At 52.5% G+C, this 12,927-nt stretch overlaps 1 protein-coding gene across 3 annotated transcripts in view; it reads left to right on the forward strand.

The window, feature by feature from the left end:
• The window catches only part of LOC131186727 (dual specificity protein phosphatase 10-like), a 16,314-nt gene continuing 3,387 nt past the window's right edge, over nt 1-12,927 (forward strand). The window contains exons 1-4 of one of the 3 annotated variants that reach the window (XM_058160605.1): nt 1-225; nt 7,307-8,517; nt 9,425-9,724; nt 11,593-11,852. In XM_058160605.1, the coding sequence (XP_058016588.1) occupies nt 7,320-8,517; nt 9,425-9,724; nt 11,593-11,852 (1,758 nt within the window). In that variant the 5' untranslated portion in view covers nt 1-225; nt 7,307-7,319. Of the gene's footprint in view, nt 226-4,396; nt 4,592-7,306; nt 8,518-9,424; nt 9,725-11,592; nt 12,505-12,927 lie in introns of those variants that run through there. The other 2 variants (XM_058160608.1, XM_058160607.1) reach the window with 2 other exon arrangements.

A 12,927-nucleotide genomic window follows, 5' to 3' on the forward strand; every position in this document is an offset into this window, starting at 1 on the left:
AAGGGGAGGGGGGCTTTTTTTTCTTTTTGCAAAACACAACACCCCACCACACCAAAACACACCACCAACAAGACGCGGCAGGCGGTTGGAAAAAGGGGATCCCGGGATCCCCGCCTTGCAAAGGCTTGCAAAGGCAAAAGGGGATCCTTTTGGAAGCCCGGGGATCCAGGACGCGCGATCCTCTCGGCTTTTCTTCCCGATTTTCGGCTGGAGGATGTGATGCAGGTGAGTGCAAAAAGAAACACCTGGGGAAGGGGAGAGGGGAAGAAGGGCGGGGGGGGGCTGCGTGGGAGGGGAAAAAGGGGACCCGTCTCCCCTCTCCCCACTTTTACCTCTTTGCAAAGGTTGGGGGGGGTGCGATTTGGGCAGAAGATGCTCACACAAATTGCGCTTAGACAATTTGTGTTGTTTGCGTGCTGGACCTGGTGAGAGGGGGGGGAGGAAGAAGCGCAAGCGAGGTGTCTAACGGTGGAAAGTGTTCCCCCCCCCACCCAACGCCCCTATCCCCAAGCATTTGCCCCCCACCCAACGCCCCTCTATCCCCTGGGTGCTGTTTTGCATTAAGGGGGGGGGAGGATTTGTGGTGGGAAGGAAGAGAATAGAAAGGGGGGGTTCCCTTTGCCCAGTTTTGGGGGTGCAGAGGGTGGGGTGGGGGTCTTCCAAGGCTGCACCCCCGCGGCCACCAAGCAAGGTAGCCGGGTAGAGAAAGGTGAGTAGGGGGATGGGGGGTACAGGATAGGAAAATGCTTGCTCTTTCTCCCCAGGATGGGGCTGCGCAGTGGGTGAATTGTGGTGGCTCTCTTGGGTGCGTGGGAGACGAGGATGGGGACGAGACGGGGGTGGGAGAAGGATGCACAGCCGATTTAGGGAAGGATGGGAGGGAGGGGAGGGATCTGTTTTGCATTCTAGGTATTTAAAAAACAAAACAAAAAAAGGAGGGGGGGGGCTCATGACCACTGCTCATGACACCCGAAGTTATTTTTAAGCGAGTGATGCCACCCAGGGTGGCTTGCAAAGGTGGGTGCTGCTGCTGCTGTTGTGTGTGTGTGTGTGTGTGTGTGTGTTGGGAGGGGGGGAGACGTCTGCATGTGTGCCAATCCACATACAAGGGGGGGGGGAGGTTGGCGTGGAGAAAGAGGTTGGGTGAAACAAAGGGACCCCCGGGGTGGCTGAGCTCCACATTATTAATTTTAATTAAATTTTTAATTCGGTGCAGGAATTTTAATCAAGTGTGTGTGTGTGTGTGTGTGTGTGTCTGGGGGGGGTGTCTGTTTAAAATCGCCCCCCCTCCCCTCCTTCAAAAAGCGCAGGTTTTTTTGGGTGCAAAAGGCAAGATAGACGTTAAGTTGAATATCAGCATCCCCACGAAAGGGAGACCCGGTTGGTTCGCTGATGTTTTTGTTGTTTTGGTTTTTGACAGTTGCACAATGTTTGTAGATTAAGAGGCTGCAAAAAGAGAGAGGAAGAGAGAGTTGCGTGTGTGGCTCGGGTGTGTGTAGACACACTTGGGGGTTATTGAAGCTGTAGAGTGAATAATGCCAGGACGGTAGGCAGTTTACAGTGGTTTTTTTTTTTTTAAAAGATTTATATGTCACTTTTGCAAGAAAGAAACCTCAAATTTGGGTCAGAGCTGTTGAATTGAGGTGTATGTGTGGTTTTTTTTAAAGTGACTTGGCTGCGCCATCCATTAGCAAGCAGGGTTGTCCTAGCCTCAGTTTTTCCACCTGCGTAATGGGTATCACATTCACATTGTTGATGCTGACATGCAACAAAATCTCCTGGGGGCGGGATTAAGATCATAGATTTTCAAAACTCTGCCTAGGGGATTCTGGGAGTTGAACTTGAGGTTTTGCTTATGTAAAGCAGGAACTTTTTTTCTTTTCTGCTAAGCTGGTTTATTGAAACAACTGCTGGGTTGCGTCTTTCTCGCAATTAGATGCGTGTCTTTGCATCCCACCTGGGTTCTAGTGTTCTCAGTCTAGAGCAGTATTTTCCAACCTTGGCAGGTTTAAGATGGGTGGACTTCAACTCCCAGAATCCCCCAGCCAGCCTGCTTTAAGATGGGTGGACTTCAGCTCCCAGAATCCCCCAACCAGCATGCTTTAAGATGGGTGGACTTCAACTCCCAGAATCCCCCAACCAGCATGCTTTAAGATGGGTGGACTTCAACTCCCCAGAATTCCCCAGCCAGCATGCTTTAAGATGGGTGGACTTCAATTCCCAGAATCCCCCAACCAGCATGCTTTAAGATGGGTGGACTTCAACTCCCCAGAATCCCCCAGCCAGCCTGCTTTAAGATGGGTGGACTTCAACTCCCAGAATTCCCCAGCCAGCCTGCTTTAAGATCTTTTTCCTTTGAATGGTGATTTGGAACAACCTGTGCCCAATGACCTCACGATACACAATTTCCCGAATCGCGTTTGCATATCTTGGCAGGCAATCGTGTGTGATATCATTGCAGGAGGACCCTCATTTTTGCCTCATTCTGGTTTGTTGGGACGCAACTTGGCTTATTAAAATAGGCGACATCCTTGCCTCTTAATATACCTTAGGGAGTCCTTGTTAGGTGGAAGATGTTTTACTGGCTGTTCCGAGTTTTTCCTCTGGGCAAAACAGCACAAATAAAACCTGCTGGTTTTTAACAAGCCAGTCCAGAGACTGCGTTTCTGATTGGCGAACGCCAGGGCTTGTCTCCATGGCATGCTCCGCAAAGCTGCCTCGGCTGGATCATTGGCAAACCCAGAGGACTAAGAACTGGCCACGAGTGGGCAGTGGGACCGATTTCCACCCTTCTTATCTATCCCCCACCAGGTCAGCGTGGAGCAATTCCCACCAATATTTCATCCTTGGCCGATGGAGATCTTTAAGCAGGTTTTTCCCTCAAACTTGACAACTTTTAAGATGGGAGGATTTCAACTCCCAACAACTAACACCTATCTGAAAGCATGCTGGCTGGGGGATTCTGGGAGTCGAAGTCCACCCTTCTTAAAGCAGGCTGGCTGGGGAATTCTGGGAGTTGAAGTCCCCCCATCCTTAAATAGACTGGGGGATTCTGGGAGCTGAAGTCCACCCATCTTAAAGCTTGCTGGCTGGGGGATTCTGGGAGTTGAAGTCCACCCATCTTAAAGCAGGCTGGTTGGGGGATTCTGGGAGTGGAAGTCCACCCATCTTAAAGCAGGCTGGCTGAGGGATTCTGGGAGTTGAAGTCCATCCATCTTAAAGCATGCTGGCTGAGGGATTCTGGGAGTTGAAGTCCATCCATCTTAAAGCATGCTGGCTGGGGGATTCTGGGAGTGGAAGTCCACCCATCTTAAAGCAGGCTGGCTGGGGAATTCTGGGAGTGGAAGTCCACCCATCTTAAAGCAGGCTGGCTGAGGGATTCTTGGAGTTGAAGTCCACCCATCTTAAAGCAGGCTGGCTGGGGGATTCTGGGAGTGGAAGTCCACCCATCTTAAAGCATGCTGGCTGGGGAATTCTGGGAGTGGAAGTCCACCCATCTTAAAGCATGCTGGCTGGGGGATTCTGGGAGTGGAAGTCCACCCATCTTAAAGCATGCTGGCTGGGGGATTCTGGGAGTTGAAGTCCACCCATCTTAAAGCATGCTGGCTAGGGAATTCTGGGAGTTGAAGTCCCCCCATCCTTAAATAGACTGGAGGATTCTGGGAGCTGAAGTCCACCCATCTTAAAGCTTGCTGTCTGGGGGATTCTGGGAGTTGAAGTCCACCCATCTTAAAGCATGCTGGCTGGGGGATTCTGGGAGCTGAAGTCCACCCATCTTAAAGCATGCTGGCTGGGGGATTCTGGGAGTTGAAGTCCACCCATCTTAAAGCATGCTGGCTGGGGAATTCTGGGAGTTGAAGTCCCCCCATCCTTAAATAGACTGGAGGATTCTGGGAGCTGAAGTCCACCCATCTTAAAGCTTGCTGTCTGGGGGATTCTGGGAGTTGAAGTCCACCCATCTTAAAGCATGCTGGCTGGGGAATTCTGGGAGCTGAAGTCCACCCATCTTAAAGCATGCTGGCTGGGGGATTCTGGGAGTTGAAGTCCACCCATCTTAAAGCATGCTGGCTGAGGGATTCTGGGAGTTGAAGTCCACCCATCTTAAAGCATTCTGGCTGGGGGATTCTGGGAGTTGAAGTCCACCCATCTTAAAGCTTGCTGGCTGGGGGATTCTGGGAGCTGAAGTCCACCCTTCTTAAAGCTTGCTGGCTGGGGGATTCTGGGAGTTGAAGTCCACCCCTCTTAAAATAACCAAGATGGGAAAAACCCTGGCCTGCAAACAGCCCATTTTTTTTTTAAGTCCAGGGAAATCCTTGGCTCTTTCTCCACCCTGGCTGGTCTCTCGCTGCCCGTCTCCTCCTCCTCCTCCTCCTCGCCCACCCTGCTTCCCTCCAGAAAGTTGCCCGGCGTGTCCAGGGCCAAACGGTGAGCTCATCCTCGGGGTGAAACCCAAGTAGCCCAATGTCCTCTTCGTCATGCCAGGCTCTGAGCTCAGGTTGGTATTTTTAGAGGCATCGTCCCAACTTTCTCTCGCTGAAAGGAAGAGAAATTACCTTAAGGGGACCTAGCCGGCTGTGGACCGGTCAGAAAGGTAAGCCCTGGAGAGGAAAAGTGCCCACAGGTGTGTGTGTGTGTCTGTGTTTTGTGTGAGCAAAGCATTTCTTTAAAAAAATCTGTTTATTTATTTTATTTATTTGCATTTATATCTCACCCTTCTCCGAAGACTCAGGGCGGCTTACATTATGTCAAGCAATAGTCTTCATCCATTTGTATATTATATACAAAGTCAACTTATTGCCCCCCCAACAATCTGGGTCCTCATTTTACCTACCTTATAAAGGATGGAAGGCTGAGTCAACCTTGGGCCTGGTGGGACTTGAACCTGCAGTAATTGCAAGCAGCTGCTGTTAATAACAGACTGTCTTACCAGTCTGAGCCACCAGAGGCTAATCGACAAGTCTGCCCTGGAGTGTGCCAAAACACGCGTGTGCAAAAGAAGCTGCCTCGTTGTGCATAGATTCACAAGGTAGGAGCAGTCAACAGATCCTGGAGCAATTAGGGGCTGGTTTTCCCCCCCCCCCAAATTCCTCCCTCGCCACACCCCTGCGAGGTAGGCCGCAGAGATTCAGGGCTGAGAACGGGGAATTCGATGGGACCCATTCAGTGGCTTGTTACAGAAGCAAAATTCATCTGTGCACGTCCCAACAGGGAAATCCCCCCCCGCCCCTCCCCAAGAGAATTTGCACACCTGTGTGGATCTATTCATCGCCAAGAGCTGAGCTCGTGCTGGTTGTGGCGTGCATGGAAAAATCAGACTTGGTGGGCATCATCGGTCATTTGTGCCCGTCGGTCGGATCGGCACAGAAAAAGCAGCGTGCCAAGGAATTTCGCGGTAGATTTGAGTGTGCAACCGTTCCAGGGCGGGTTGTGGTTTGCTGGGATGAATTGTGATTAAGTCATGGAGAAGTTATGAGCAAAATATACAGGGAATTCTCAATTGAGAAGAGTTTGTTTAGTGACCAAAGTCACCTCGGCACTGGAAAAAAAAAGGGACTTACGACCGTTTTGCACACTTACGACCGTTTTGCACACTTACGACCGTTGCAGCATCCCCAATGGTCACCTGATCAACATTAAAATGCTTGGCAGCTGCCTCGTATTTATGACGGTTGTGGCTCACGGGATCCCCATTTGTGACCTTCTGACGCGTCCAGTCAACCGGGAAGGGGGATTCACTTAATGACCGTGGAACGAGCGTTAACGGCTGCAGGGATTGCTTAATAAGCGTGGCGAGAACCGTTCGGAAAATGGGGCAAAAAACAAAACAAAACACCTCACTTAGCAAATGTTTCACTGAACGGCAGAAATTTGGGGCTCCATTGTGGCCGTAACTCAAGGGCTGGCTGCCCCCCAAAAAATCTGGATTGCAATCCGAATTTAGGTCGTGTTTTGTGGGGGTGAGAGAGAAGCAGAAGTTTGCCATCTTTACTGGAGCATTGTCTCCTGCAGAAGGGAGGGTGTCAAATGTGTTCAAATCCGGAGAAAGTTGTTGTTGTTGTTGTTGTTGTTATTATTTTAAAAAAGAAAAAGATTGGTTCGAATTCTGCAAAGGTGGAAGATTTCAGGATTTCTTGGACATTTGTGCTAGGGACAGACAAGGGATTTGGAAAAGGAACTTGCAAAAAAAAATAAAAATAAATGCAAAACTCAACTCAGTCCGAGCAATTGTAAAAAAACAAACCAACCAAAACTCTTCTCTATCCCGGCCTCAGTCTCCAGGACCCTGAAATGGGCGTAAGGCTCTCTGAGCTATATTGTAAACATGTGCTCCTCCTCCTCCTCCTCCTCCTCCCTGTGTTTTGCTGCATGGCCAGGAGCACCTGTGAGACAGAACACGATCCGGCTTAAGACAGCTGGAAACCTGACCAGGGCGCCTTGCCAAAAAGCCGGGCTGGCCCATAAAAAGAAGTTTGCCTAAATGCATCGAAATGTGATTGGATTACGGCTGCGTGGCTTTGGGCTGAGGGCATCGAGGGTGGCAGCCATGCGGGAAGCATCAAGTAAATAAAAGGGCCGAGAGGCTTCAGGGTTTTGAAATCACAGCAGGAGATATTGAACTAGGGGTATTAATGGTGTAGATGAACTTCCTTCCTTCCTTCCCAATCTTTTCCTTCCTTCCTTCCTTCCTCCCTCCCTCCCTCCCTCCCTCCCTCCCTCCCTCCCACTTTTTCTTCCCTTCCTTCCTTCCTTCCTTCCTTCCTTCCTCCCTCCCTCCCTCCCTCCCTCCCTCCCTCTTAGAATACAGTATTGCAGGTGAACTCTGCCCACAGCCAGCAATTCAATCTTGACCGGCTCAAGGTTGACTCAGCCTTACATCGTTCTGAGGCCGGTAAAATGAGGGCCCAGATTGTTGGGGGGCAAGAGGCTGACTCTGTAAACCGCTTAGAGAGGGCTGTAAAGCACTGTGAAGCAATATGTATCAATATCAATATGTGATATCCTCCCTTCCTTTCCTTCCTAGTGGTCAGAATGCAGTATTGCAGGCTAATTCTGCCCACAGCCAGGAAGTTCGATCCTGACCGGCTCAAGGTTGACTCAGCTTTCCGTCCTTCCGAGGTCGGTAAAATGAGGACCTGGATTGTTGGGGCGCAAGAGGCTGACTCTGTAAACCGCTTAGAGAGGGCTAGAAAGCATTGTGAAGCGGTATATAAGTCTAAGTGCTCTTGCTACTGCTATAAGCACGCTAGGAATTTGAGGTGGGACTGGAGAGCATCATCATAATAAAGGCCTTTTCCCTTCCCCACAGCTCAGCTTTCCCAATGCCACCCTCGCCCCTCGAAGAGCGGATCGGGGTGCTGCAGAGGCCCAAAACTTTAGCCCTGCGCCTCACCCACAGCTTCGTCACCCACGGCAGTGGCGGGGAGAAGCCGCTGTCCCCGTCGGCCCCCATCCGAGCGGGCAGCCAGGACCCCTGCGAAGCCATCCGCCGAAGCAGCGTCCTTCTCCCTGGCCATTCTCACACCCTCGACCTCAAGTCTCAGGGACGAGGGTCCGAGCGTGGCTTGGCCTGGCCGACGGACCCTAAGCAGGGCGAGAAGAAAGGGGTGCTGAGCCCGCAGCTGAAGGCGCTCCTGCCCCAGGCCAAGCTCAAGAAGCGGGGTCTGAAGGAGAATGCCAACCCTTTGGGGGACGGGTCCCCCAGCTCGACACTCTCCAGCCCCGCCACCACCATGCACCCCTTAAAATGCGGCTGCTGGGGCTGCTGGCGACTTATGCGCTGCGAGGAGGCCGGAGCCAAATCCAGCCTGCGCTCTTTGGGCTGCTTCTCCAGCCGATCCAGCCTGCGCTCCTTGGGCTGCCCCGGCTGCAGCCCGCAGTCCATGAAGAAACTGGGGTGCTTCTCCTGCGCCCCCGTGGCCCTGCGTTCCCTCGCCTGCCTGGCGTGCAACCTCTCGGTCAAATCGGCCAGCTCCTCCTGCAGCTTCTGCAGCAGCGATCCCATCGTGGCCTACGACCCCCGGGTGGGGTCCTCGCCGGCGCCCAGCTGCTACGGTGGAGACGAAGAAGACGACGACGACGAAGATGATGACTACACCGTCCGCAACATCTGGCCCGACGAGCTGGCCAAGAAGATGCACAAGTCGCCCCTGCCGCCGTCGCAGCCACCGTGGAGCCAGCCGCAATCCTCCCCCTTGATCCTGGACTGTCGCAACCTGGTGGAGTTCACCAAGACTCAGCTGCAGGGCGCCATGCGCTTTGGAGTCACCGACGCGCCGGGACGGCGGCGGTTCCAGCAAGGGAAACTGGCCGTGTTGGATTTCCTCTCTTCAAGGGGCGCCTGTGACGGCCGGGACTCCTCGCGGCAGTGCCTGTGGTCCAAGGAAGGTTCTGGTTGTGGGGGGGTCCTGGAATCCCCACCGGCTAGCCCCCCCAAGCCACCCAAAACCCAGCCCATGCAGGGCCTGCATCTGGTCCTGGATTTGGTGCACAGAGACGAGCAAGGACTTGGAAAGAGAGGTAAGGAGGAGAAACCTAGACGGCGGAACACTTTTGCGTTTAAAACAAAGTTTAAGCAAAGGGGTCCAAGATAGGGTTTGATGGTGGCTGTTAACTTGGAGGGAGGGAGGAAGGGAGGGGAAAAAATGCCAGGGCCAGCAGACAAGAATGCTAAATGGAGCCTCTCAGTTCAGGACCAGTCTACCTTAAAATGCAGCTATCTCCGATTGTGTGGGAGCAAGTTTTGCACCTGTCATTTTTCCCCTAAACTACAACTCCCAGCATGCCTTGGTACCCAGTCCGTACTAGGAAGCTAGGATTGAACCGGGATGAAGCTTGTCCTCCTTGTAGCCTGACATAATGGGCAAAGCATCTTTTATCCTTGTCCCCCCACCCCACCCCGTTTCCAATCTAGAGGAGCATTTCATCGGGGGTGTGTGTGTGTGTGTCTCCAAACTTGACCTGACTTGCGGACTTCAACTCCCAGAATTCCCCAGCGAGTATTTTTTTTAAACTTTATGACTGTGTTGCTTCTTCACAGAATTACGGATCTCAGTTGCAGTTGGTAAGCGTCCACCAGGAGGCAGTATGTGACCGGTTTTGTCCTATATAATCCCACGCTGCCTCCTAGTGGTCAGTCTTAAGTAAGAACACACACAACACAGCCAGGAATTAGTTCAGCTGGCTGGGGAATTCTGGGAATTGAAGTCCACAAGTCTTAAAGGGGCCAGGTTTGGAGACACACCCCACCCCCCCCGGGTATTACATAGCAGGATTGGGAAGGAAGGTGGGGGGGGGAAGCACCTTTATCTCCCGTGCCCCCCACCCCTCCCGTTTTGCCGTGCAAAGCGTTCTCATTCGAATGCCACGTCTCCGTCGTGCCCCATGGGCGGGAATGCCATCCTCACGTTTTGTGTTTTGGCCGCAGGCAATCCGATCGGATCGGACGCCCCGGAGATCTCAGACGAAGTGGGCTCCCCGCTGACCCCCGACTTGGAGAACGCTGAGCTGAGCCCCATCCTCCCGTTCCTCTACTTGGGCAACGAGAGGGACGCCCAAAACTTGGAGATTTTGTTGCACCTCAACGTCGGCCACGTTCTCAACGTCACCACCCACCTGCCTCTGTACCACGCTGACAGCGGGCGCCTCCATTACAAGCGGTTACCGGCCACCGACAACAACCGACAGGACCTGCGGCAATATTTTGAGGAGGCGTTTGAGTTCATCGGTACGAGCTGAATCTTGACCCAAGATTGCGGGGGTGGGGGCATCAAGTGGGAAATGCCGTCAGGAAATCCTCATGCCCAGCCCCTCCCCAATTCTTTGCAGGAAACATTTCAGGCCTCAGTGGGGCAGGGAAACTCAAACTAGGGCACCAGGAAAAGAAAATTTGGAGGGAGTTCCGTTAGTCCTCGAAATACAGTTCATTTAGCTACAGTTTGAAGCTGCAACGGTGCTGAAAAAAGTTGCCTTACGACCGTTTTTCACACTTACGACCGTTGCAGCATCCCGGTGGTCACGTGATCAAAATCCAGCCACTTGACAACTGACTCACATTTATGACGGTTGCAGTGTCCCGGAGTTGCGACCGTCTGACAAGCAAACTCAACGGGGAAATCAGATTCATTTAACAAATGTGTTGCTATCTTTCAACAATTGCAGCGATTCGCTTAAAAAATGTGTGAAGAAAGGCTGTTAAAGCATGCACAATTCAATTAACGTATGTCTCACTTAGCAACAGAAGTTTTGGGCTCCATTGTGGTCGTAAGTCAAGATCTACCTGTAGTCCTTCCTTTTCAAGACAGCGTTGAGTTCGAGTCATGCAGATAGTCCTTAATTTACGGCAACAGGGTCTTGGAAGTTCCATTGTTAAGTGATGCCGCTCAGTGTATACAGGTAGTCCTCAACGTACGACCACAAGTGAGGCCAAAATTTGTGCAGTCATGCCAGCCGCATGTGCGTGGAAGTGTCTTCAGACGAGGCTGGGTCCCCTTGGCTAGGAAAACGAGACTAGCACCACCTGAGCTGGGCAACACTGGCCAGGGGAAGCTTTTGTTTTAGCTTAGAGGAGAGGTCGCCAAACTTGGCCCCTTTTAGGCTTGTGGACTTCAATTCCCAGAATTCCCCAGCCAGCCAATCCAGTTTCTGGCTCTTTGTTGGGCATGTACTTACTTAGAATGACCACCGGGAGGCAGTGTGGGATTCTATAGGACAGTTTTTTTTTTTTATTTGCATTTATATCCCGCCTTTCTCCAAAGACTCAGGGCGGCTTACACTATGTCAGGCAAGTCTTCATCCAATTGTATACTATATACAAAGTCAACTTATTGCCCCCCAACAATCTGGGTCCTCATTTTACCTACCTTATAAAGGATGGAAGGCTGAGTCAACCTTGGGCCTGGTGGGACTTGAACCTGCAGTAATTGCAGGCAGTTGCTGTTAATAACAGACTGCATTAGCCTGATGAGCCACCAGAGGACAGTGATGGCTAACTCTTTTTCTTTTTGGCGACACTGCGCGCACACCGGCACCCATAATGCAATGCGAAGGGGGGGGCTGTGCGTGGATGCACAACCCCCCCCACTCCCGTGCATGCACACACAACCCCCCACACCTCCGTTTTGGGCCTAGTAGGCCTCCCTGCAGCCTCCTGGGCCCAAAAATGGCCCTTGCACAACCACCCCGCTCCCCCGCTCATACACACGTGACCCCCATCCCCTGCACATGCATGCATGACCCCCACAGATGCATGCGTGTCTCCCACCATGCGCCCCGCCACCCTGGATCCTAAAAATCAGCTGGCCGGCAGGAGGCGTGCGTGCATGCGCAGTGGAGCTGAGCTGGGCGATGGCTTGCGGGTTCTGCGTGCCAGCTGTAGGTTCTCGACACCACAGCTATAGGATAAAAACGGTCACATACTGCCTCCTAGTGGCCACTTACCAACTGCAACTGAGACTAGCAATCTTGACACTAAACAAGTCATAGTTTAAAAAAAAAAGCTGGCTGGGGAATTCTGGGAGTTGAAATCCACCAAGTCTTAAGAGTGGCCAAGTTCCGTCTGCCTCTTAACGTTGCCGTTTCTCTCCCCAACTCTAGAGGAGGCCCACCAGAGCGGCAAGGGAGTCCTTGTCCACTGCCAGGCCGGGGTCTCGCGCTCGGCCACCATCGTCATCGCCTACCTGATGAAGCACACCTTGATGACCATGGGCGACGCCTACAAGTACGTCAAGGGACGCCGGCCCGTCATCTCCCCCAACCTGAACTTCATGGGGCAACTTTTGCAGTTTGAAACGGACCTCAACGCCGGCGTCACGCCCCGCATCCTCACCCCTAAGCTGGCTGGCGTGGAGACGGAGGTGTGAACTGGGATGGAGCACCACCGGGTGATCTCCGTCAACTCTCAGGGCTTGGGGGGGGGAAAAGGGAGGGGGCGTGCGTGCAATAAGGGGTAGGGAGGCAGCAGGAGGGTGCAGCCCCCCTCCCCCCACCGAGACGGTCAAAGCGGCAAGCTGACTGCCAAATCCAGAACCTCGTAGAAATCAAAATTCCCTCCCCCTCAACCTCCCCCCCCTACACCCCAGGGCAGTTCCAATCCAATCTCCTCTCTGCCTTTGCGCAGCACATCCTTGAAGCTGTGTCTCCATGCACAAGGCGGTTGTCGCTTGGTTTTGTGGGTCCGGGTGGCACAAACGTAAGCTGTGGCGGTTTCGACCGCCCACTGTGGTTTTTTCCAAGCCTTGGCATCAGGGCGGGAAGAGAATGGGGAGTGATTGGCATGGGGCTGTTGTGCGCCAGGTTAATTTATTGGGTGTGTGGGCGTGCATGTGTGTGTGTGTGTGTGTGTAAATTAGAGGGAGCTATTCCTTACCACTGCCTTTTTTTTTCTTGAAAGAAAAGCTCCAGTTTACGTCCTCTATATGCTGTGGACAGCAGTATATCCCGATTCCTTGTGCATTTGCCAATCTGTGTTTGTGCATCTATAATAAGGAAGAGGGAGGGTTTGATGGTGGGTGGGTGGGGTTTAAATGGGGTGGAGGGGAGGGGGTGAGGGTGGAACGCATTCCCCACACTGGGTACTGCAGACTTTCCTTCTGGGCTGACAAAAAAAAACCAACCACCACCACCCTAGCTGCAAATCTTTTCTCCCCCACTTAAGGGGGGGCAACCAGGTCTCTGCCCCCCACCCTCGTTTCTGATCCTGTCTCTTGATTTGCAAACCGAACTAATTTTGCAAAATAAGATTTTTGCAAGAGGGCCAGAGGCTACCAATCGCTGCAGGCTTCTTAAAGCAGCTTTTTCCTGCAAAGGGGGGGTGTGTGGAAAAAAAATAAGAGGCAGCTGCTTTCATAAGAATGCAAGTGGCATTAATGTTGCCCTTCCAGGTGCAGATCTAAAACCTCGCATGGCTTCCGACTACGTGGACTGAGGATT

The sequence above is a fragment of the Ahaetulla prasina genome, chromosome 17, assembly GCF_028640845.1.
Source record: "Ahaetulla prasina isolate Xishuangbanna chromosome 17, ASM2864084v1, whole genome shotgun sequence".
Lineage (NCBI taxonomy): Eukaryota > Metazoa > Chordata > Lepidosauria > Squamata > Colubridae > Ahaetulla > Ahaetulla prasina.